This window comes from Ahaetulla prasina, chromosome 3 (genome assembly GCF_028640845.1).
Source record: "Ahaetulla prasina isolate Xishuangbanna chromosome 3, ASM2864084v1, whole genome shotgun sequence".
NCBI classification, from domain to species: domain Eukaryota; kingdom Metazoa; phylum Chordata; class Lepidosauria; order Squamata; family Colubridae; genus Ahaetulla; species Ahaetulla prasina.
Window position 1 is genome coordinate 47,508,024 of NC_080541.1, and position 26,455 is coordinate 47,534,478.

The 26,455-nt window shown below is 42.0% G+C and overlaps 1 protein-coding gene across 3 annotated transcripts in view; it reads left to right on the forward strand.

Moving 5' to 3' along the window:
• The window catches only part of LOC131195405 (cytochrome P450 7A1), a 47,960-nt gene that overhangs the window by 13,521 nt on the left and 7,984 nt on the right, over positions 1-26,455 (forward strand). Inside the window, exons 3-5 of one of the 3 annotated variants that reach the window (XM_058177272.1) lie at positions 22,003-22,171; positions 23,684-23,924; positions 25,161-25,774. In XM_058177272.1, the coding sequence (XP_058033255.1) occupies positions 22,113-22,171; positions 23,684-23,924; positions 25,161-25,774 (914 nt within the window). In that variant the 5' untranslated portion in view covers positions 22,003-22,112. Of the gene's footprint in view, positions 1-21,487; positions 22,172-23,683; positions 23,925-25,160; positions 25,775-26,455 lie in introns of those variants that run through there. The other 2 variants (XM_058177271.1, XM_058177273.1) reach the window with 2 other exon arrangements.

Here is a 26,455-nt window from a genome sequence, read left to right on the forward strand (position 1 = left end):
AGGCCTACCAGAAGTTTGGAAAGGCCGAAAACAGGCCCGTTTGCAGCCTCCAGAGGGCCTCTGGAGCCTGGGGAGGCCGTTTTTGCCCTTCCAGAAGCTTGAGGAAAGCCTCCGAAACCTTGGGAAACTTCCCCTTCACCATGGTGCAACAGGTTGACTAGGCGATGCCCAACATGGCCACGTCCACCCAGCAACTGGCAGAGAACCCTTTGCTAAAATTTTTCGTGTTCAAAAAAGTTTTATTTTGATATTCTTGTCCAATAACATATCCATTAACATATTTAATGTACCATCATATACAATTAATCGGGTCTGCCCGGTCACCACCCCCTTCCTTTTCCTTAAACTCTCCTTCTCTACCTTCTTCTACTTTCCATAGCCATCCTCCCCCTCTCTTATCTACATCCTCTCCTCTTTCCTCCCTACTCCTTTCTTCTCCCTCTTCCCCTCTTCCTTCCTTTCCTCCTCCTCCTCTTCTCTTTCCTCCTTCTCTCTTCTACTTCCTTCTTTCCCATCATTCTAAAGTAGTAGCCGGGCAGATCAGATCTTACATTAATTATACATCTTCAATCATTTTTGTACATTAACTATCAATCCATTTTCTACCCCCTCCCCCTCCCTTCCCCTTCCTCCCCCCACCCCCCAGGACTTCCAAGAACCGAATACAGGGTATAAAACTAACAACAAAAATTAAAATCTAGCACAAATCATAATCCATAATCATTCCTTAAAACCTCCACTCCCCTTCCAGAGACAAAGAAGATACTTTTCTTCCAATCCATTATATATCAGACCATTCCACTCCTAGAGTTCTCAGAAGTTTCCGATTGAGTTAGTGTTTGTTCTTGAATAAAGTACATAATTTTTAATATCCAACCTTCATCAATCAATATCAAAACAACGTTCCATCTTCCAATATTCACCAAGGGTTCTTCTAAAATGTCTTTCTTCCTTAAGCAGTCTCTCAAAAATAGTTCATATTTCCAACTTAGTTTCTTTAATTTTTCTGTCCAACCTTCAAGGGTAAGCAATAGTCCATCTTTTCACATCTTTAACATTTATATACCACAAATAATATTACAAATATCCAAAATATCAATTGTAATAGTTAAAATCTTCACTTTACCTTACTTATATCAAATAACATTATTAAAATTACACCTATAACTTATCCAAAATATATCTATTATAACAATTACATTCTAATTAACATTACATCCATCTCTTAAATATAATATTTAATCCAAATTCCTAAATTTTACTATCTATCCTCCAAAGTTAAACAATATTCCATCTTCCTATTCCTTTATACCTTAAATATATCAAATAGTACCCCTAAAATTACACATTTATATCCACAATAAATCATTTACAAAAATTAACCATAATCATATATAATAGAGTTAAACATTCTCCTCCTTCTTCTGTCTTACATTTTCCACCATCTATTCACCATTCAACTTAACATCTGTTAATAAAGAATTCCCAATCTTTAATACATTAGTATAAAAATCTCGTGCTTTACAGATTGTGTTGAGAAAATACTTTCTTCCTTTATAATTCAGTGTTAAACCAACTGGAACCTCCCATCTAAAATATATCTGATGTTTCTTAAGCTCATCCACCAGAAAGGCAAATTCTTTTCTCTTTCTTAACATTTTAGGAGGAATTTCCTTCATCATTATTATATCTTGTCCTAATATTTGAAATTTATTTTTATAAAATGCTTGCAAAATTCCATACCTAATCCTCTTATTTGTAAAATAAATAACCACATCTCTCGGTAAACACTTCTGCCTTGCCCACCAAGAATTAACACGATAAATTTTTCAATATTAACTTCAAAATCTTCTGATTCCACTCCTCTATCTGAGCAAAGGCCTGAATAAAAATCTCTTTCAAATTTTCTCCTTTACCCTCTTTTAATCCTCTCACCCTTATAGCATATTCCATTAATTTATATTGTAATATAAGCCTTTCTTCATCTGCTTTATCAACCTTAACCTGAATATCATCTATTTTATTTTCTAAATTCAAATTAATTTGAACTTCATCTATTTTCCTTTGCAAATCTAAATTAATTTGGTTAAATTCATTCAGTCTTTCTTCTGTCTGTGTACTAGATAACAATAATGGGGTAATTGATTCCTTTAATTTTTTCATCTCCCTGCTCTGCTCTTCCATCAAATCTTTAAAATCCAGTATTTCTTTCTCCATTTCATTAAATTTTTGATCTATTTCTGAAAGATGAGCCTCCATAAGCTCCTGTAAAAAATTCCTTAGACTTTCTTTAATATCCTCTCTCAATTTCCGTACCTGAAGTGAAGAAATTTCCAATATTTTAGAAGTGGTTAAATCTCTTTGCTTAAAAGCCATTTTTAAACTAAGTAATATCAAAAAGAAGAAAAAAGAAAGGGGGGAATAAAAAGAAAAAAAAACCCAATAAGTTTTTCTTCTTAAACACTGTAAGAAAAAGATAATAAAAAAAAAAGAATAGATTTTTTAAAAAAAGAATTCCATTTAAAAAAAAAAATCTTGTTATTTTCTTCTTAAAGGTTCCACGCCAACAATTGTAATCAGCATTTCCTTAGCTTTCACTTTCAAAACACAAAACGCCATCTTTCTTCATTTCCACTCTTGAATACGAATAACTTCTCTGTCAGGGAGTTAAAATCATCTTACAATCCAATGCCGGCCCTCCTGCAATCGGCTTTTTCCGTGTTGACAGTTTATCAAATAATCCTCTCCAGTCACGGAGATGGACGCTGCGTTTTGTTCTGCTTTTGCAGAAGCGTTCTGGATTCTGGAGCTTTTTTTGAACTATAGAAGGAGCGTTCCCAACAAACCACCAGAAATCATTCTGGGGCTTTTCTTGGGGGCTCAACTTCAGTTCAAATGCTCATCTCCTCCCTCCCTCCAAGGGCAGAGATTTACGAGCTGTTGACAGCAGATTAACGCTCTCTAAACAGCTCTCACAGAATCACAAAGAACGGGCGGACTGAGATCGCCCGCCATTAACACAGCGGAGCCAACCCGGAAGCCCCTTTGCTAAAATTTTTGAAGCACAGCCTGTTACCATCCTCTTCTGCCAACCTCTGTCAACTGTTGCAGCCTGAGAGGGCATAATGCTTGATATAATAACATAACATAACATCAGAGTTGGAAGGGACCTTGGAGGCCTTCTAGTCCAACCCCCTGCCCAGGCAGGAAACCCTACACCATCTCAGTCAGATGGTTATCCAACATTTTCTTAAAAATTTCCAGTGTTGGAGCATTCACAACTTCTGAAGGCAAGTTGTTCCACTTATTAATTGTTCTAACTGTCAGGAAATTTCTCCTTAGTTCTAAGTTGCTTCTTTCTTTGACCAGTTTCCACCCATTGCTTCTTGTTCTACCCTCAGGTGCTTTGGTGAACAGCCTGACTCCCTCTTCTTTGTGGCAGCCCCTAAGATATTGGAACACAGCTATCATGTCTCCTCTAGTCCTTCTTTTTGTTACACTAGACATACCCAGTTCCTGCAACCGTTCTTCATATGTTTTATGTTTTATATCACTCAAAAGGTCCCCGTTTGACAAGCTTGGCATGGAGCCAAGGAAACTCTACTTCTGACTCCCTCCCTGCAAGAAACAATTATCTCAAAAAAAAAAAACCAACTATACAAGTGTTCTCTTTTAGTAGAAATTATACTTTTATCTTGATTTATTTTTAATTGACATTAATTGATTTTAAAGTTGTAGTGATCATTGAACTTCAATGGAAAGGAAGACTATGAAAGGGCAGTGCAGCAATAAAAGGCTAAAAGAAAAAACTACCACTCCCTCTGAAAATACTTTTTTCCCTTTCGCTAGTTATTGTAGCCTTCTTTCAAAGGATGTGGAAATATTTGAACAAGGGCAGATGATTAAACAGGTTGAGACTAATCTAAATACAGCTTTAATACTGAACAATGCTATCAGGCATTTATATACTGAGGAAGCCAAAACTACAGCCTAACTAAGAGATACTCTACAACCATTCACAGAAGTTAAAATAATGTGAAAGGTTAAATATTCTGAACAGGAGACACGTAGGCATAACCCCCGCTTCCACAAAGGGATCATAACTGAATTTTGATTTTAAATATGATTTTATTTTAATTCTGAAATTTTGCTTTACATCAATTTAAGGCATCTTTGTGTTGATAGGGAAAGCAGTTTATAGATTAATACAATCCTCTTATATAAATAAATAAATCAATCGTGTTGTGCATATTTTTTTGTAATTGTTCATTTTTCTAGAATAAAATTATTTCTTAACAATAGTAACAATTAACAATAGTAACAATAATAACAACAATTATTTCTTAACAACAGCCGCGGTGTGGCTCAGGCTGTAAGAAGCCTGTTATTAAAACACAGCTGCCTGCAATTACTGCAGGTTCTAATCCCACCAGGACCAAGGTTGACTCAGCCTTCCATCCTTTATAAGGTAGGTAAAATGAGGACCCAGATTGTTGGGGGAGCAATAAGTTGACTTTGTAAATATACAAATAGAATGAGACTATTGCCTTACACACTGTAAGCCGCCCTGAGTCTTCGGAGAAGGGCGGGATATAAATGTAAATAAAAAAAAAAATTATATAGCCCCAAAACCAAAGGTTTAAATCAAACAAGATAGTAATATTATAATGTGTTATCTATTAAAACAGCTATACTTTTCTTTATTAAACTAGGTTTCCCCTTGTAGTCCAAGTACATAAGAATAGAAAAAAGATGGCCTTGCCTTCTTTTTAGTGGTACAATGGTGGGTGTACCAGATAGGTAGCCATTATGAAGAGGATTCAAGCTAAAGAAGCAGAGAATAAGTACCATAAACTATGGTCAGAGTGCATCCAAACTTCAGCTATCCCTGTGGAGGAAAGGAAAGAAATTCTGACAAAAATCTTCATTTTAGCCACAGAAATCAAGCAGTCTAAGACTGCAGTCTGAAAAAGCACTAAATCTTAGCTGATATGATATGACATATAGTATTATAAGGCTTCCATTCCGTACAAGTTTAAAGTTATAATGCTAAATTGAAATCAGAAGCAAATTGAAGAGTAACTATTTGTTTAATAGTTTTAATGTATAGTATTTGTATACAGCCTTCTCAATTGGCTTGAAACATAGTTCTATGCTAAGTTCACTGTAATCATCAAAAGTGCATGTCAGAACCATGAATGAGTATAGGAAAGTCTGAAAGTATGTCTAAGAATAGCTAAAGGGGGAAAATATTTCTAGAAATCATTCTTACCTCCTTAACGTATCTAAATTCTTTGCTAATGTTAATTCTTGGCTAACATTTGCTAATGTTGGGCTAAAGATTGTGATCATTCACTCTCAGCATTATTGCTACTCTGTATTCTGTTTTAATTAGTTCCTGAACATCCATAAATACAGCCTGTTGACATGGTTCTGAAGAGGCATATTCTTGGTGGTAGATTTCTAACAAGTTTGAGAGAACAAGAATGAATCACTGTAATCAAAGCTGTTGTTAAAATCTATGGATGGATCCTTTTGGTGTATTATTAACCACAAATGGTTAATATGTATACTCACAAATTTTTTAAAGAGCAATAGCTTCTGTCTCCTAAATGGGAAAACAATTACAAGTAATTTATTTATATATTCATTTAGTTAGTTAGTTTGTTTGTCAAACATGTACGAGGAATAAGTATAAACATGGATATTAACACAGGAAATGGATACAAATAAATGGGAACAGTAGGACAGGGTTGGAAGGCACGCTGGTGCACTTATGCATATAATGTTATTATATTATAATAATATAATGATAGACTAGTTACTGTTCTTTTTGCTATTACATCACTATGAATGGAAAATTTTGGAAAAATGAAAGACAGGAAATTATTTTAGAAAATGGATGAAGTAATGTGAGAAATGGGCAACCAAAGGAATTGTGCATTTCCTGCAGTTAAATCTTATAAGGAATATTACAGTAATAAGATGCTGCAACATTGTCTCTCATTACTATAATTTCAGATTTATTGAAAACTTTACAATGTGTAGAACAGCTTTCAAAGATATACAAGATAGCATTATAAAATGCACATTTAATATTGATAATAAATAAAACTAAAATATGAATCAAAAATTAGAGAATTAATTTAACTTTTCAGGATTTTATTTGTGAATCAGCACTTGAAATCAGGATCCATGCAAGTTACAAAGTATATCACTTTAATGTATATATCTAGAAAAAATAATAAAAAGAAGTCCATATGAAAAAGGAACGAAAAGTACAATATTTTCATTAAACTTAGAATATTATTTTGATGGAATATTTAAGAATAGTTGTGGGAATCAGCTAGATTTAATAAAAGGTGGTTAAAAAAACTTTGATTTTTAATAAGCTGTCCAATTATTCCTATAAGATTATAAAACAGAAAATAGCTTTGCTAAAACAGTTTGACAGTGAATTGTCATCATTGCTAACCCAATGCAGGGACTCAAACATTTCTATCAATAGAAATAGTACTCTTTATCATGCAATATCAAAAGCTTTTCTTTAATTTTCTACCCCTTCAGTGTACTTGTATGGTGACAAACCAGACATATATTTTTCTCTTAAAAGTTTTGTTGCAACAAATTCACAGCTGAACATGGCTCAAAGATGTGTTGCTTCTTAATTCTTATGTCTGGTTGCCTGCACTAGATGGCGCCAGTTAGTCAGCGAGTCTAGGGGAAAAAAATAAGGCCCTCTCAAGTCTGAAATCATGTATACCTCCTCCTTCAAAAGAGTTATTACAATGAAATAACATTAGTAACTTTTGTATATGCAGCTTTAGGCAGTGTGCAAAGTTAAAAATACATTTAGAACAAATAAAATTTTTCCCAATATTGTCTTTCTTGCTTTCTATTCTGTAGGGCCATTAGGTAGTAGGTGGTTCTGATTCTAGTTGTATTAACCCTCTTAAGTAAAGCCATTGGTTAAAGTCTCTGCCTTTTCTGTTCTCCTCCTCTCTGAATGACAAGAAAGCACTTGCCAATTTCAGAACCACAGCTGACGCATGGAGTGGATGACTTGCCCAATAAAGTAAGAGAACCTCTCCCACTTTATCTACTCCCACTCCTAGCTACCAGACAGCTCCTCCCATACTCACACCCCCGATTGGCAATCTGGGCATGGTTGCTTTGACTGCCAGGTTTCTAACATTAGTTTGCTCTGGCTGTTGATCAGTTATTGACTGGGAGTCCAAGGAATTGCCAATATAGTAGCACCCAGCTGCAGTACCTTATGCTCTTTCTTCTAGGAAGAGAAAATGGCAGTAGAGGAGAGTGTCTGTATCAGCCACGAGAAACCAAGTGTTGCTGGGCTGCCCTAGTACAAAAGGGCATCAGATATTATCCTTTAAATGCGGCCACGAATAACTGCTGGCTTATGGGGAAACTGTTTTAAAACAGAAACAATTAAACAACTTAAGCCTGTCTCAGTCATGATCTGGATGTGAGATAAAAATAACATTATGGTAGACATGTTCATGCTTCATGCCCCATTCATGTGGGAAAATATTACAAGAGTAGAAATAATCAGTTTGACTTAAAATCATGGATTCTTATATATCAAGGTGAGTAAATGGGATTTTAGCTGTAGCCAACAGCTATGTACATGTGTTTTGTTTCTACAGGGAGACCATTCTAGGTAATTAATGCTATAGTCATTTCAGGCAGAAGTTTGAGTGGCTGCATCTTTGAATTTATCCTCCTGACTGTGGTACAAGATACATGAAACAAACTTGGCCAAGAATCGTGATACACCATAAAAAAAAATAACTTGCAAGAAACAAACTATAAATGCCTTTGTTGCTGCAGCAGCTGCACTGCCAGCCTTCTGACTTCACTTTCAGTCTGCTACAATGCATAAATATATGAGTTACAGTATATGGAAAAGTCAGTCCCCAACTCTATCAAATCTATATGAAACAGTGATGGGTTTCAAAATTTTTTACTGTTTTTTACCAGTTCTGTGCATGTGGCTTGGTGGGCGTGGCAGGGGAAGGATACAGTAAAATCTCCATTCCACCCCACTCTAGGGGAAGTGTTCTGTTTCCCTTCCCCCAATACTCCCAGCAAAGAGTCCGTCAGAGGCCTTCCTTTTTTTTTTCCTTTTATTTACATAGATACATGTCCTGGCCACGTCTACCCACGGGCCTGCCAAGTTTCTGGAGATAACGAGGAAATTATAGATAAGGCCAGAATTACTCACGAATATATTCTTCCCTCCATGAAATAGTTAGCTCGCGCCAAATTCATTGCTTTGTCCGAGACAAAAAACCAGGAAGTCCCGCCTCCTATTTATAGTCTCTGCAGATGTCACTGCATGACAATTATGACTTGGCTTTGTCCCAACTCTTCCGCTGCTGCGCACGTCGATCAAGCCTTCGTAATCTTGCGTCCCTCCAAAACTGTTCTTGGGCGTTGCCAAATCAGAAGAAGGCCGGGAGAATCAGGCCTGCCGGCCCTCCCTTTGAGTGGGTGCCAGGGAGGAGAGGGCTCAAGAGAAACAGGGCTTGCCAGGTCTTCTCCTCATTTTCTGAATCATCCGAGTCCAGGAGTCTGGGTCCAGGAACCTGGGTCACAACACTATCCTCACCGCAGGGCCCTTCCCCGGGCAGACGATCGGGATGCGGTCGGGCTGGGTTCTGCTCATGGAAGGCCTGCACCAGGTCAGGGGCATGAACGTCGGAGGCATCTACCCAGGAGAAATCAGTCCCGTATCCCTTCCACGCGATCAAATATTGGAAACGACCCTTTAGCCAGCGAGAGTCTCGTACGCTGTGGACTTCGTATTCCTCCGACCCGTCCTCGGCGACAGTGACGGGTGCTGTTGGGCACCGAAGGGGACTCGGTGTGGCCTCAGGAACCAGAAGGGACCGGTGAAAAACGGGGTGGATCCGCATGGATCGGGGCAGGGCCAGTCGGTAGGCTACCGGGTTGATGACTGCCTCGACAGGGAACGGGCCGATGAATCGGTGGTCCAACTTCTTTACCGGCCGGTCGGACGGGAGGTGTTTGGTGGAGAGCCACACCCGGTCTCCAACTGCCAGCGGGCGTTGCCCGTCGGGAGCGGTCAGCGGACCGTTTGTAGTCCTCCTTTGCCCGATTCAGCTGCTGGCGTACCAACTGTTGGACCGCATGCAATTCCGTCAGGAAGGTCTGCGTTCGGGAACAGGAGAGTCCGGTGGTGCCAGAGGAAGAGCCGGATGGTACCCACATTGGCAAAGAACGGGGTCATCTGAGTAGAGGTGTGCTGAGAGTTGTTAAAAGCAAACTCCGCCAGAGACAGGTAGTCGGCCCAGTTGTCCTGTTGCTGGTTGATGAAGCAACGGAGATACTGTTCCAGTATACCGATGACCTTCTCTGTACCCCCGTCGGTCTCCGGATGGTGCGATGACGACAGACATACCTGCACCTCCAACGCGCCATCAGGCTCTTCCAGAAGCGGGCTGTGAACTGAACTCCAGCGGTCCGAAACCACCCTGTCCGGTAGACCATGGAGGCGGAAGATGTGCTGCAGAAAGAGGCGGGCCGTTTTGCGGCTGTGGGCAGTCAGCGGCATGGGATGAAGTGTGCCATCTTGGTGCGCATGTCCACCACCACCAGCACCGTGGTGAACCCAGAGGACGGCGGCAGGTCTGTCAGGAAATCCATAGAGATCGCCCCCCAGGGTCTGTCGGGTGTCGGCAAGGGCTGGAGGAGCCCGGGAGGGGCCCCCGTGGCGGTCTTGGCTTGCCGGCACGGTACGCAGGATGTCACGGAGGCATGTATATCATGCCGCACTGGGCCACCAAAGGTCCGTGTCACCAGGTGGAGGGTCTTGAAGAACCCAAAATGTCCTGCTGCAGGGTTGTCGTGGCACTGGGTCATGACGAGGGCTCGGAGTGGTCCTGTGGGCACATATAATCGCCCCCCAAACTTGAGTAAGTCCTCCTCCAAGGTCCAAGGAGACGTGGGGCCCACCTCCGCTCTCCTTTGCTGCGACCAGGCGTCCTGGCGCTGCGCCTCTCGCACCTGGGCCCGCAAGTCCACTGGCTCCCGTGCTGCGGCCAAGGCTTCTGCCGGCAGCACTGTCCGTGGAGGAAGGGGGTCCTTGGCGCAGAGGTACTCTGGCTTGCGGGACAGGGCATCCGCCCTCCGGTTGTGACCGCTGGGAATGTAGGTCACGCGGAAGTTGAACCGGGCAAAAAACAACGACCACGGATCTGCCGCTGGTTTAACTTCCGAGCTGTGGTGAGGTGCTCGAGATTCCGATGGTCCGTGCGGACCTCCACCTGATGTCGGGCCCCCTCCAGATGGTGTCGCCAAGCCTCGAATGCAGCCTTGATAGCCAGCAACTCTTTTTCCCAGATAGTGTAGTTGCGCTCGGAAGGGTTGAGTTTCCGGGAGTAGTAAGCGCAGGGAAAAAGTGTGCCACCATTCGTCGGAGCCTGTAGCAGCACCGCTCCCAGAGCCACATTGGACGCGTCCGTTTCCACCACAAAAGGCCGGAGCGGGTCGGGATGCCTCAGGACGGGTTCCGTGGCGAAGGCTTTCTTGAGGGCTGTGAATGCTTCTTGCTGCGGGGGAATGCAACCTTCTTCCTGAGGAGCTGGGTAAGTGGAGCTGTCAGTGTGGCGAAGCCCGGGATGAAGGTCCGGTAGTAGTTGGCGAAGCCCAGTAGGCGCTGAACATCCTTCACCCGACGAGGGGCTTCCCAGCTACACAAAGCTTCTACTTTACATGGGTCCATGGCTATGCCCTCGGGCGAGATGATATGCCGAGGAATTCTATGGAAGTCCGGAAGAAGACGCATTTCTCCAGCTTCGCATTGAGTTGTTGCTCCATAGCGTTGCAGAACCAGACTGGCGTGTCGAAGGTGGCTTTCCCTGGACCGGGAGTAAATCAGGATGTCGTCGAGGTAGATAACCACGAACCGATCCAACATGTCTCGAACACGTCGTTCATGAAGTGCTGAAAACGGCGAGCATTGGTCAACCCAAATGGCATGACATATAGTATTATAAGGCTTCCATTCCGTACAAGTTTAAAGTTATAATGCTAAATTGAAATCAGAAGCAAATTGAAGAGTAACTATTTGTTTAATAGTTTTAATGTATAGTATTTGTATACAGCCTTCTCAATTGGCTTGAAACATAGTTCTATGCTAAGTTCACTGTAATCATCAAAAGTGCATGTCAGAACCATGAATGAGTATAGGAAAGCAGAAAAGGATTCTATAATCTATTTGCAGCATAAATGTAGAAATATGTATATATATGAAAGAAATAGAGATATGTGTAAATAGACATTGTAATTATATATACATAGATTATTCATATTTTATCATGAATCAGCATTTTATTCAAAGGGTTAGATAAACTGCCCCAAAGTAAACAAAGTATAAATGATATCTTTAGTTTGGCAAATAGATTTTATTGAATTTGATTTACAATCATTCTAATTATTGGAGCTATATTAAGCTTCCAGACTGGATTCAAACATAGTTCTATGCTAAGTTCACTGTAATCATCAAAAGTGCATGTCAGAACCATGAATGAGTATAGGAAAGTCTGAAAGTATGTCTAAGAATAGCTAAAGGGGGAAAATATTTCTAGAAATCATTCTTACCTCCTTAACGTATCTAAATTCTTTGCTAATGTTAATTCTTGGCTAACATTTGCTAATGTTGGGCTAAAGATTGTGATCATTCACTCTCAGCATTATTGCTACTCTGTATTCTGTTTTAATTAGTTCCTGAACATCCATAAATACAGCCTGTTGACATGGTTCTGAAGAGGCATATTCTTGGTGGTAGATTTCTAACAAGTTTGAGAGAACAAGAATGAATCACTGTAATCAAAGCTGTTGTTAAAATCTATGGATGGATCCTTTTGGTGTATTATTAACCACAAATGGTTAATATGTATACTCACAAATTTTTTAAAGAGCAATAGCTTCTGTCTCCTAAATGGGAAAACAATTACAAGTAATTTATTTATATATTCATTTAGTTAGTTAGTTTGTTTGTCAAACATGTACGAGGAATAAGTATAAACATGGATATTAACACAGGAAATGGATACAAATAAATGGGAACAGTAGGACAGGGTTGGAAGGCACGCTGGTGCACTTATGCATATAATGTTATTATATTATAATAATATAATGATAGACTAGTTACTGTTCTTTTTGCTATTACATCACTATGAATGGAAAATTTTGGAAAAATGAAAGACAGGAAATTATTTTAGAAAATGGATGAAGTAATGTGAGAAATGGGCAACCAAAGGAATTGTGCATTTCCTGCAGTTAAATCTTATAAGGAATATTACAGTAATAAGATGCTGCAACATTGTCTCTCATTACTATAATTTCAGATTTATTGAAAACTTTACAATGTGTAGAACAGCTTTCAAAGATATACAAGATAGCATTATAAAATGCACATTTAATATTGATAATAAATAAAACTAAAATATGAATCAAAAATTAGAGAATTAATTTAACTTTTCAGGATTTTATTTGTGAATCAGCACTTGAAATCAGGATCCATGCAAGTTACAAAGTATATCACTTTAATGTATATTGAGATTGATTTTCTTTATGGATTTTGATTAATCAATGCCAGCATACTTACGAAGATGAATTGCGGGAATACAGATGAATTTATTGTACAGTTCCTATGCACTCATTGGGACTAACTTCCAGTTGTACCTAGAAATTTCATTTTAAATTATTTATTTTCAAAAGACATAACAATAGCAAAAAAAGCAAGAATATAAATGTAGGATTCTAACTTAGTGTCAGTTTAATGATTGATCTGACTGATTCAGGGTGTAATTTTGTGCTTTCTTGCCTGATAATACTTGCCCTTAGGCTGGTGTCAGCATGATTTATATCTTTCAAATAAAGGCACCAGTTAAGTGTCAAATTTTATCTCCCCACCTCTGTAATTTAGACTACTGTTGGAAAGCAGAAATATAAATGCTGCATTTCTCAGTATACATACAGTAACAACAATTCATTTGAAGTATAAATTTTCTGCCATAGAGACAATCATTATTATGATGGATTTTTAATCTGGAAGATAGGTTTTAGATTGGTTTCAGATTTAGTATTTGCTAACATTTTCTCATCCACCATATAAAGCCAATGATGGATGTAAATCCTTTTCCTACTATAGATGAATCTCCGGAGTTTAAATTGTTACTAAATGGGGATTCTAAATGGCTGTACTCTTATCACTCAGAATCAATCAGTAGGCAATATGTTTAAGTATACCTCATCCCTATGGTTTTTCTTCCCTTTTATAAATTATAGAAAAATAATAAAAAGAAGTCCATATGAAAAAGGAACGAAAAGTACAATATTTTCATTAAACTTAGAATATTATTTTGATGGAATATTTAAGAATAGTTGTGGGAATCAGCTAGATTTAATAAAAGGTGGTTAAAAAAACTTTGATTTTTAATAAGCTGTCCAATTATTCCTATAAGATTATAAAACAGAAAATAGCTTTGCTAAAACAGTTTGACAGTGAATTGTCATCATTGCTAACCCAATGCAGGGACTCAAACATTTCTATCAATAGAAATAGTACTCTTTATCATGCAATATCAAAAGCTTTTCTTTAATTTTCTACCCCTTCAGTGTACTTGTATGGTGACAAACCAGACATATATTTTTCTCTTAAAAGTTTTGTTGCAACAAATTCACAGCTGAACATGGCTCAAAGATGTGTTGCTTCTTAATTCTTATGTCTGGTTGCCTGCACTAGATGGCGCCAGTTAGTCAGCGAGTCTAGGGGAAAAAAATAAGGCCCTCTCAAGTCTGAAATCATGTATACCTCCTCCTTCAAAAGAGTTATTACAATGAAATAACATTAGTAACTTTTGTATATGCAGCTTTAGGCAGTGTGCAAAGTTAAAAATACATTTAGAACAAATAAAATTTTTCCCAATATTGTCTTTCTTGCTTTCTATTCTGTAGGGCCATTAGGTAGTAGGTGGTTCTGATTCTAGTTGTATTAACCCTCTTAAGTAAAGCCATTGGTTAAAGTCTCTGCCTTTTCTGTTCTCCTCCTCTCTGAATGACAAGAAAGCACTTGCCAATTTCAGAACCACAGCTGACGCATGGAGTGGATGACTTGCCCAATAAAGTAAGAGAACCTCTCCCACTTTATCTACTCCCACTCCTAGCTACCAGACAGCTCCTCCCATACTCACACCCCCGATTGGCAATCTGGGCATGGTTGCTTTGACTGCCAGGTTTCTAACATTAGTTTGCTCTGGCTGTTGATCAGTTATTGACTGGGAGTCCAAGGAATTGCCAATATAGTAGCACCCAGCTGCAGTACCTTATGCTCTTTCTTCTAGGAAGAGAAAATGGCAGTAGAGGAGAGTGTCTGTATCAGCCACGAGAAACCAAGTGTTGCTGGGCTGCCCTAGTACAAAAGGGCATCAGATATTATCCTTTAAATGCGGCCACGAATAACTGCTGGCTTATGGAAACTGTTTTAAAACAGAAACAATTAAACAACTTAAGCCTGTCTCAGTCATGATCTGGATGTGAGATAAAAATAACATTATGGTAGACATGTTCATGCTTCATGCCCCATTCATGTGGGAAAATATTACAAGAGTAGAAATAATCAGTTTGACTTAAAATCATGGATTCTTATATATCAAGGTGAGTAAATGGGATTTTAGCTGTAGCCAACAGCTATGTACATGTGTTTTGTTTCTACAGGGAGACCATTCTAGGTAATTAATGCTATAGTCATTTCAGGCAGAAGTTTGAGTGGCTGCATCTTTGAATTTATCCTCCTGACTGTGGTACAAGATACATGAAACAAACTTGGCCAAGAATCGTGATACACCATAAAAAAAAATAACTTGCAAGAAAAAAACTATAAATGCCTTTGTTGCTGCAGCAGCTGCACTAGCCTTCTGACTTCAGTCTACAATGCATAAATATATGAGTTACAGTATATGGAAAAGTCAGTCCCCAACTCTATCAAATCTATATGAAACAGTGATGGGTTTCAAAATTTTTACTGTTTTTACCAGTTCTGGGATCCTTCCCCAATACTCCCAGCAAAGAGTCCGTCAGAGGCCTTCCTTTTTTTTTTCCTTTTATTTACATAGATACATGTCCTGGCCACGTCTACCCACGGGCCTGCCAAGTTTCTGGAGATAACGAGGAAATTATAGATAAGGCCAGAATTACTCACGAATATATTCTTCCCTCCATGAAATAGTTAGCTCGCGCCAAATTCATTGCTTTGTCCGAGACAAAAAACCAGGAAGTCCCGCCTCCTATTTATAGTCTCTGCAGATGTCACTGCATGACAATTATGACTTGGCTTTGTCCCAACTCTTCCGCTGCTGCGCCGATCAAGCCTTCGTAATCTTGCGTCCCTCCAAAACTGTTCTTGGGCGTTGCCAAATCAGAAGAAGGCCGGGAGAATCAGGCCGTGCCGGCCCCTCCCTTTGAGTGGGTGCCAGGGAGGGAGAGGGCTCAAGAGAAACAGGGCTTGCCAGGTCTTCTCCCTCATTTTCTGAATCATCCGAGTCCAGGAGTCTGGGTCCAGGAACCTGGGTCACAACACTATCCCTCACCGCAGGGCCCTTCCCCCGGGGCTGACGATCGGGATGCGGTCGGGCTGGGTTCTGCTCATGGAAGGCCTGCACCAGGTCAGGGGCATGAACGTCGGAGGCATCTACCCAGGAGAAATCAGTCCCGTATCCCTTCCACGCGATCAAATATTGGAAACGACCCTTTAGCCAGCGAGAGTCTCGTACGCTGTGGACTCCGTATCCCTCCGCCCCATCCTCGGCGACAGTGACAGGTGCTGTTGGGCACCGAAGGGGACTCGGTGTGGCCTCAGGAACCAGAAGGGACCGGTGAAAGACGGGGTGGATCCGCATGGATCGTGGCAGGGTCAGTCGGTAGGCTACCGGGTTGATGACTGCCTCGACAGGAACGGGCCGATGAATCGGTGGTCCAACTTCTTTACCGGCGGTCGGACGGGAGGTGTTTGGTGGAGAGCCACCGGTCTCCAACTGCCAGCGGGCGTTGCCCGTCGGGAGCGGTCAGCGGACCGTTGTAGTCCTCCTTTGCCCGATTCAGCTGCTGGCGTACCAACTGTTGGACCGCATGCAATTCCGTCAGGAAGGTCTGCGTTCGGGAACAGGAGAGTCCGGTGGTGCCAGAGGAAGAGCGCGGATGGTACCCACATTGGCAAAGAACGGGGTCATCTGAGTAGAGGTGTGCTGAGAGTTGTTAAAAGCAAACTCCGCCAGGGACAGGTAGTCGGCCCAGTTGTCCTGTTGCTGGTTGATGAAGCAACGGAGATACTGTTCCAGTATACCGATGACCTTCTCTGTACCCCGTCGGTCTCCGGATGGTGCGATGACGACAGACATACCTGCACCTCCAACGCGCCATCAGGCTCTTCCAGAAGCGGGCTGTGAACTGAACTCCGGTCCGAAACCACCCTGTCCGGTAGACCATGGAGGCGGAAGATGTGCTGCAGAAAGAGGCGGGCGTTTTGCGGCTGTGGGCAGTCCGCGGCATGGGATGAAGTGTGCCATCTTGGTGAGCATGTCCACCACCACCAGCACCGTGGTGAACCCAGAGGACGGCGGCAGGTCTGTCAGGAAATCCATAGAGATCGCCCCAGGGTCTGTCGGGTGTCGGCAAGGGGTTGGAGGAGCCGGGAGGGGCCCCGTGGCGGTCTTGGCTTGCCGGCCGCAGTGCAGGATGTCACGTAGGCATGTATATCATGCCGCTCGAGCCACCAAAGGTCCGTGTCACCAGGTGGAGGGTCTTGAAGAACCCAAAATGTCCTGCTGCAGGGTTGTCGTGGCACTGGGTCATGGCGAGGGCTCGGAGTGGTCCTGTGGGCACATATAATCGCCCCAAACTTGAGTAAGTCCTCCTCCAAGGTCCAAGGAGGCGTGGGGCCCACCTCCGCTCTCCTTTGCTGCGACCAGGCGTCCTGGCGCTGCGCCTCGCACCTGGGCCCGCAAGTCCACTGGCTCCCGTGCTGCGGCCAAGGCTTCTGCCGGCAGCACTGTCCGTGGAGGAAGGGGGTCCTTGGCGCAGAGGTACTCTGGCTTGCGGGACAGGGCATCCGCCCTCCGGTTGTGACCGCTGGGAATGTAGGTCACGCGGAAGTTGAACCGGGCAAAAAACAACGACCACCGGATCTGCCGCTGGTTTAACTTCCGAGCTGTGGTGAGGTGCTCGAGATTCCGATGGTCCGTTCGGACCTCCACCTGATGTCGGGCCCCCTCCAGATGGTGTCGCCAAGCCTCGAATGCAGCCTTGATAGCCAGCAACTCTTTTTCCCAGATAGTGTAGTTGCGCTCGGAAGGGTTGAGTTTCCGGGAGTAGTAAGCGCAGGGAAAAAGTGTGCCGCCATTCGTCGGAGCCTGTAGCAGCACCGCTCCCAGAGCCACATTGAGGCGCGTCCGTTTCCACCACAAAAGGCCGGAGCGGGTCGGGATGCCTCAGGACGGGTTCCGTGTGAAGGCTTTCTTGAGGGCTGTGAATGCTTCTTGCTGCGGGGACCCCACCGAATGCAACCTTCTTCCTGAGGAGCTGGGTAAGTGGAGCTGTCAGTGTGGCGAAGCCGGGATGAAGGTCCGTAGTAGTTGGCGAAGCCCAGTAGGCGCTGAACATCCTTCACCCGACGAGGGCTTCCCAGCTACACAAAGCTTCTACTTTACATGGGTCCATGGCTATGCCCTCGGGCGAGATGATATGCCGAGGAATTCTATGGAAGTCCGGAAGAAGACGCATTTCTCCAGCGCATTGAGTTGTTGCTCCATAGCGTTGCAGAACCAGACTGGCGTGTCGAAGGTGGCTTTCCCTGGACCGGGAGTAAATCAGGATGTCGTCGAGGTAGATAACCACGAACCGATCCAACATGTCTCGGAACACGTCGTTCATGAAGTGCTGAAAAGCGGGAGCATTGGTCAACCCAAATGGCATGACAGTGTATTCGTAGTGTCCGTATCGGGTGCGAATGCCGTCTTCCATTCTCCTTCGTATCCGCACCAGGTTGTAGGCCCCGGAGATCGAGCTTGGTGAAGATCGTGGCCTCCGCAACCTTTCCAGTAGCTCCGGGATGAGCGGCAGGGGTAGCGATTCCGCACCGTAATGGCGTTTGCCGGCGGTAATCACAGCATAGGCGCAAGTCCCTGTCTTCTTCTTCACAAAGAGGACCGGGGCCGAGAGGGACTTTGAAGGACGGATGAACCCTCGGGCCAGGTTTTTGTCCAGGAAGTCCCTGAGGGCGGCCAACTCGGGCTCCGACATGGAATACAGGCGTCCCACAGGCAGTGGTGCGTTGGGCAGAAGGTCCACGGGGCAATCGTAGGGCCGATGCGGGGGTAGTCGGTCCGCCTCCTTCTCGCTGAACACGTCGGCGAAGTCCGTCAGCTCAGGAGGCAAGGTGATGGCAGCGGTGGGGACGTTCTGGCCGGCACAGGTGTGGCGGATGTGATCGACGCACTGCAGACTCGGGAAAGAGATGGCGTTCCGCGACCAGGCCACCTGAGGATCGTGGGTCCGAAGCCAGGCCAACCCAAGGACCAAGGGAAAATGAAGGTCCGCCGTGACATAAAACTGGATCGCCTCCTCATGGTCCCCAATAGCCAGGCGCAAAGGCTGGGTGGCGAATTTAATGGGGCCGGACACCAGTTCTCGTCCATCAATTGTCTCTACCCGCATCGGAGGGTCCACCGGAACCACGGGGACCGCAAACTGGGTCACAAAGGCCTGGTCCATAAAGTTTGTTGTGGCCCCTGAGTCCACCAGCGCAGGCGCCTGGAGCCCGTCCGACTGGTTCCCCAACCATATCCGTGTGTCCAGAATCAGATGCCGAGGGGGCCCAGAGTCTACTTCCATAGCGTCCAGTGGGGGCTTAGTACGTGCCCGACCTAGGGTTTCCCAGTCGGGCCTGCTCCGTTCGATTGGTCACGCTGTGATTCGGGGACGGCGTCGTGCCCCACTTTCTGGGGCAAGAAGCGGCGAAGTGGCGGGCTCCCCACAGTACAGGCACAATCCCCTTGGCGCCTCGGTTCCGCTCCTGGGCTGTTAGGCGAGGTCTGGCGCTCCCAACTCCATGGGCTCTTCCGCAGCGGTTACAAAGCGTGGGGCGACCCTGGGTGCTGGTGGTGCAGGAAGTGGGGTGCAGATGTCGACGGAGGGTCCCGGGGTGCGAGGACGGTCGCCGTTGCAGACGGGCATCGAGGCGGAGACAAAGGGCACCAAGTTGTCGAGGTCCGCGGCGCCCACACGGGCCAGCTCGTCTTGCAATTCCTCTGAGAGTCCCTCCTGGAACGCGTCCACCAGCGCTGCATCATTCCAGTCAGAGTCCTGGCACAAAAGACGAAATTCGGCGATGTACTCCTGCAGGGGGCGTTTCCCTTGACGGAGTTCCTTAAGGCGCCTGGTTGCCGTCAGCATTCGAACGGGGTCCTCATACATGGTGCGGAGGTGCTGGCAAAAACGCAAATGGTCCGCCAGCGGGGGGCTGTCCTGGAGCAAGGGGGGCGTGGCCCATCGAGCAGCCGAGCCGGAAAGAAGGTTAATCACGAAGGCCACCTTAGCCCGGTCGTCTGGGAAATCCTCTGGCCTCATAGCCATGTAGAGCTGGCACTGTCCCAAGAAGGTCGGGAACATCTCAGGCTGCCCAGAAAACTTATCCGGCACGGTTATCGGGCACTTGCGACGAGGAGGAGGAGTGGGAGGATGGGGGGGGGCTGCAGGCACATTCCTGGCAGCAAGTTGGCCTGCCAAGTGAGCCACTTGCTGCTGGAGCTGTTGATTAGCCGCTTGTAGCTGCTCTAACTGCTGCTGTACCTGCTGCTGATCCATCTTTGGTGGAAGATGTTTTAGTCAGGTCTTGGACAAAATGTTCTGTTTCCCTTCCCCCAATACTCCCAGCAAAGAGTCCGTCAGAGGCCTTCCTTTTTTCCTTTTATTTACATAGATACATGTCCTGGCCACGTCTACCCACGGGCCTGCCAAGTTTCTGGAGATAACGAGGAAATTATAGATAAGGCCAGAATTACTCACGAATATATTCTTCCCTCCATGAAATAGTTAGCTCGCGCCAAATTCATTGCTTTGTCCGAGACAAAAAACCAGGAAGTCCCGCCTCCTATTTATAGTCTCTGCAGATGTCACTGCATGACAATTATGACTTGGCTTTGTCCCAACTCTTCCGCTGCTGCGCACGTCGATCAAGCCTTCGTAATCTTGCGTCCCTCCAAAACTGTTCTTGGGGCGTTGCCAAATCAGAAGAAGGCCCGGGAGAATCAGGCCGTGCCGGCCCCTCCCTTTGAGTGGGTGCCAGGGAGGGAGAGGGCTCAAGAGAAACAGGGCTTGCCAGGTCTTCTCCCTCATTTTCTGAATCATCCGAGTCCAGGAGTCTGGGTCCAGGAACCTGGGTCACAACAGGAAGGTTACTGTAAAATTCCCATTTCCTCTCCATCAGGTGGGACTTGGGAGGCAGCGGATAGATGGGGGCGGGGCCAGTCAGAATTTTTACTACCAGTTATCCAAACTACTCAAAATTTCCACTACCGGTTCTCCAGGACTGGTCAGAACCTACTGAAACCCACCTCTGATGTGAAGCTCACTAAGTCTTTTGAGGGGAAGCATGGCTGGCACCTAATTCAGAATTTCCATCCATGATTGGTTTCTCTATAAATTTTTTATAACTCTATAACTCAACAATAATGTAAAACCTACAGTGGTCCAAAACTCCATCCCACCTGGCAGCCCTAAAGAAATGCCATGGCAGATGGTGAAAAATGCTTCTGAAAAGTACAAAACCTCAAGAGTTCTGTCTCCTTTCTAGATCTCAGTACGATTCTCCTGTCAAGATGACCACAATATTGGAAGAGATACATGTATCCACATTAATTCTAAAAAAGAGCTTCAAAGGGGAAAAAGAAAAAAATGTGTTCCAAAACCCACATTCATATAAAGACGTCACATCCTGGACATAAACTGTTTCAACTCCTACTCTCAAAACGACGCTATAGAGCACTGCACAACAGAACAACTAGACACAAGAACAGTTTTCCCCCGAAGGCCATCACTCTGCTAAACAAATAATTCCCTCAACACTGTCAAACTATTTACTAAATCTGCACTACTATTAATCTTCTCATCGTTCCCATCACCAATCTCCTTCCAGTTATGACTGTATGACTGTAACTTTGTTGTTGGCAATCCTTATGAGTTATATTGATATATTGACCATCATTTGTGTTGTAAATGTTATACCTTGATGAAGGTATCTTTTCTTTTATGTACACTAAAAGCATATGTACCAAGACAAATTCCTTGTGTGTCCAATCACACTTGGCCAATAAAAAATTCTATTCTATTCTATTCTATTCTATTCTATTCTATTCTATTCTATTCTATTCTATTCTATTCTATTCTATTCTAATTTTCCTTCTGCATACTGTATTTCTTCATTATTTACAGTATTGCATAGAAATTTATGGCTCCCTCTAGTGGAAACTCTGAATGCTTAGATTTTTTATAATTTTATATATTTTTAAAATAATTTCACATGTTAAAATATAAAATTTGGTAGGATAAATAAAACGTTTGGGATATTATTTAACATTCTTTCCTTGATCCTTATTTAATCACTGTATTTCAGCCTGCATCATACAATTACATTTTAGGAATATATAATATATCTATTAATCTTATTGTTTAGAAAGACAGGTATTAGTTAGAGAACATAATTTCCTTTTGAGTTAGATAATTCATCATCAGCTCTTTCTTTCTCTTATAAAAGAGTTATTGAAGCTATAATGAACTCAGACTGCAACTACTTTGTACGATAGGCAAATAGTATACAAAAAATTTCTACCAACATTTATTTCCCTTGTGCTGTGACTGTAGATGAAATCTATAAAGTGAAAACAATTTTCTTTTTGCAAGACGTAGGAGTTGGAATTGGACAGCACTTCAGATTTAAAGGCAAAAAGGCATGCAAGCATATGCCTACAACTTCCTCAGTCAAATCCATCTTTCCCTGAGATCATGCTGCAATGGTAGAGAACAGCTGTATAATTCCATGGAAAGGTCCAGCTGCCTTAAGGAGCTGCATGTGAGTACTAGACAATGTCCCAAGTGCCCCTTTGCCTTCAAATCAAATCTAAAGTATGGCACAACTCTAGTAACAGCCAACTAAATTTGTCTGTTATCATGGGCAAAGATAGATTTATTTCTTTTTTTCTCTCCTTAGATATATTAGATTATAACTTCCGGAATGGTCAGCCAACAGAGTATGTAAGCTATAATATAACAAGTTGGAGGGCAACAGCTTAGAGAAGGCTGCCTAAGGCAAAAGTAGGTGGTGATATTCCAGATAACTTAGTAGGTGTGTGGAATTATCAAATAAAGCCAAGTTATTCACATAAAGCCAAGCTATAAACTGTATTTGTTAAGTCTACTTGATAGATGAAATCACATCTGATAGACCTTTAAAATATCAGCCATTAATTTCTTTGATTACTTTGGACCTTTCCTGATAACTGATAATCAGCTCAAGGTCAAATCTAAGGTGTGCAATCCAATTTTTCACATAGCTTTTGCTTCAAAAGCAAGCATAGAAATTTTGTACAGAAATAGTTAATTAATAGCTTGCACAGGTTATTTTAGTTCAGTGAAATAAATAGGTGAGCCTGCTGAATCTAAGAAGTGGCCCTTTGAAATTGCCTGTATCAGTCTCAGACTTGTATCATTTTTGGAATTTAGTATAGTTATCTGACATGTTGGCTTTGCTTTTGACATGGGGAGCAATGATGATATTGTGTGGTAGTTTGTGGTATGTTCTGGGAGTAAGAAAAAGGTAAGGAAGATTACTTTCAAATGTTCTTTCATTAATTCTGATTTTCTTCCCTTTTAATAATATTATAGATTTATTTTGGAAAAAAATATGTGCTTAACACTTATTAACTGATACAATGATTGATTGTTCAGGTGTATATGTATAGGAAAGCAGAAAAGGATTCTATAATCTATTTGCAGCATAAATGTAGAAATATGTATATATATGAAAGAAATAGAGATATGTGTAAATAGACATTGTAATTATATATACATAGATTATTCATATTTTATCATGAATCAGCATTTTATTCAAAGGGTTAGATAAACTGCCCCAAAGTAAACAAAGTATAAATGATATCTTTAGTTTGGCAAATAGATTTTATTGAATTTGATTTACAATCAGATTTACAATCATTCTAATTATTGGAGCTATATTAAGCTTCCAGACTGGATTCAAATCACTGTCTTAGTTCTCATCAATTCTCTACTACCTCCTCAACAGATTTATCACTCAGGAGAGCAAAGTCTTCCTAGTAATGGTGAAAGTACCAAGTTATAAATAGAGTTTGCACAGCAAACATCAAGGCAAAACCTTAATTTATGAGGGTTTATTCTCCCAGCTTGTGGGTTGGTTTCTGAACATTTCGTTACCAAGATACCAATATCTTCAGCAGAGTTTAGGGGATCCCATCCTACACCCAAGCTACAGATATTCATCACTATTGCAAACCTTAATTTATATTGTAAATTTACACTGTATGTAAATATGAATATATTCCTTTCTTAGACGTCAAGGGGAGCCACCTTTGGAGAATGGAATGCTTCCATATCTTGGCTGTGCTTTACAATTTGGGGTCAATCCTCTCAAATTCCTCAGGGAACGACAAAAGAAGCATGGTCCCACTTTCACATGTCAATTGGCTGGAAAATATGTCCATTTCCTCACAGATCCTTTCTCCTATCATGCAGTGATGCAACAAGGAAAAAACCTGGACTGGAAAAAATTCCATTTTGCAACTTCAGCAAAGGTAGCATTTAAAAAGAATAACTATAGTAATAAAGTACTTTTTCTGTTGAAAGTGGGCAGGGTGAAGGGCTCAGTTTCAAAACCATGCCATCAAATAGTGATTGGTGTGGGGTTTGGGGTTGTTAGCACAATATAAGGATGCTGTCCCAATATTCTTCAGATTCAAACTTTTAAGTCCGATGGGGTGAAACCAAATTTCACATTAAATTTACTTATTGCTTTGTCTTACTTAGAATTCAGTAATTCAAATTGCCTCTACTTCTTTTACAACCTAAAAGAATCTTCCTTAATGTATATTGAGATTGATTTTCTTTATGGATTTTGATTAATCAATGCCAGCATACTTACGAAGATGAATTGCGGGAATACAGATGAATTTATTGTACAGTTCCTATGCACTCATTGGGACTAACTTCCAGTTGTACCTAGAAATTTCATTTTAAATTATTTATTTTCAAAAGACATAACAATAGCAAAAAAAGCAAGAATATAAATGTAGGATTCTAACTTAGTGTCAGTTTAATGATTGATCTGACTGATTCAGGGTGTAATTTTGTGCTTTCTTGCCTGATAATACTTGCCCTTAGGCTGGTGTCAGCATGATTTATATCTTTCAAATAAAGGCACCAGTTAAGTGTCAAATTTTATCTCCCCACCTCTGTAATTTAGACTACTGTTGGAAAGCAGAAATATAAATGCTGCATTTCTCAGTATACATACAGTAACAACAATTCATTTGAAGTATAAATTTTCTGCCATAGAGACAATCATTATTATGATGGATTTTTAATCTGGAAGATAGGTTTTAGATTGGTTTCAGATTTAGTATTTGCTAACATTTTCTCATCCACCATATAAAGCCAATGATGGATGTAAATCCTTTTCCTACTATAGATGAATCTCCGGAGTTTAAATTGTTACTAAATGGGGATTCTAAATGGCTGTACTCTTATCACTCAGAATCAATCAGTAGGCAATATGTTTAAGTATACCTCATCCCTATGGTTTTTCTTCCCCTTTTATAAATTATAGAAAAAATAAAGTGCTTTCAATTTCAGATGCACGTTATTATTCAGTTAGACCAGGACATACAACACTCTAAGTAGTGTCATTCAGTTCTACCTTTAAGATGATTTGTGGTGGGTTAAATGCCAACAAAATAAGGTGAGAAGAGGGATAGGAGAAGAGATTAGATAATTAATTAGTGGCAATTAATATTCTCAATATTTGGTGGCAGGCCTTTGGACACGCAAGCATTGATCCAAGCGATGGATTCACTACTGAGAATATGCACCATACCATCATAAGAAAATTGCAGGGTAATGCCTTAACATTTCTCAGTGAAACTATGATGGAGAACCTGCATTATGTCATGGTGGAGTCAAGTGCAGAAAAAATGAATCTCAGTGACTGGGTCACTGATAAGCTTTATGAATTCTGCTATCGTGTGATGTTTGAATCTGGGTTTTTAACACTTTTTGGTACAGAATTTAATACACATCAAGACAAGTTCCTTGCTTCTAGTCAACAAGCCCAGAGAGCACGTATCCTCAGTGCCCTAGAGAACTTCAAGGAATTTGACCAAATCTTCCCAGCTCTTGTAGCAGGTCTTCCAATCCATCTATTTAAAAATGCTTACAGTGCACGAGAGAAGCTAGCTGAAGCTCTGCTCCATGAGAACCTTAAAAAAAGAGAAAACATTTCTGAACTCATTTCTCTCCGTATGTACTTGAATGATACATTGTCCACCTTTGATGATATGGATAAAGCAAAGACACATCTTGCAATCCTCTGGGCATCACAAGCTAACACAATACCTGCTACATTTTGGAGTTCATTCTATCTTATTAGGTGAGTTCATACAAATAGTGGCCAATAAGAAAACTATTTCTATTTATTATGGTCAGTTTATTTACTGTTGACAAAATGGTGAGATGAGTAGTGGTTGATATGCTGGATGAATATTTTTAAATATATTAATGATATTCGTTAAACATTTTCTTCTGCCTGTCTGATTTCAGACACTATTAATAAAGCATGATTTATTAGAGCTCTGTAGAGAAAGAGTGGCAGAACCAGGGGACAAGTAAAAAGAGGGATCAGCCTAGAACACAGGTGTCAAACTTACAGCATCTTGATGCCGTCATGTGATGTTTCGCAATATTTTTTCCCTTCACGGAGCTGGGGTGGGCATGGCCTGCGTGTGACACATCCACCCCATGGGCCTCCAGTTTGACACCCCTGGACTAGAATTATTACTTAGCCACAGAGAATGTCAACATCCCCCCCCTTGATTGCCATTGACCCATTAACCTGATTATAAGTTGAGAAGATTCCTGTACATAGGCTTTTAGCAATCAATCAGTTAAACTGGACTTTCACATGTGGACCTGATCTTTTGCACCTGACACTGTAGCCATGATAGACATGGTTTGTTAAGAAATGAGCAGTGCATAAGTCCTCAAAACTGGGAAGAATTGAAAAACAAGCTCTTTGGGAATTGTACTGCTGTAGGTTATTACTTTGTAAAAC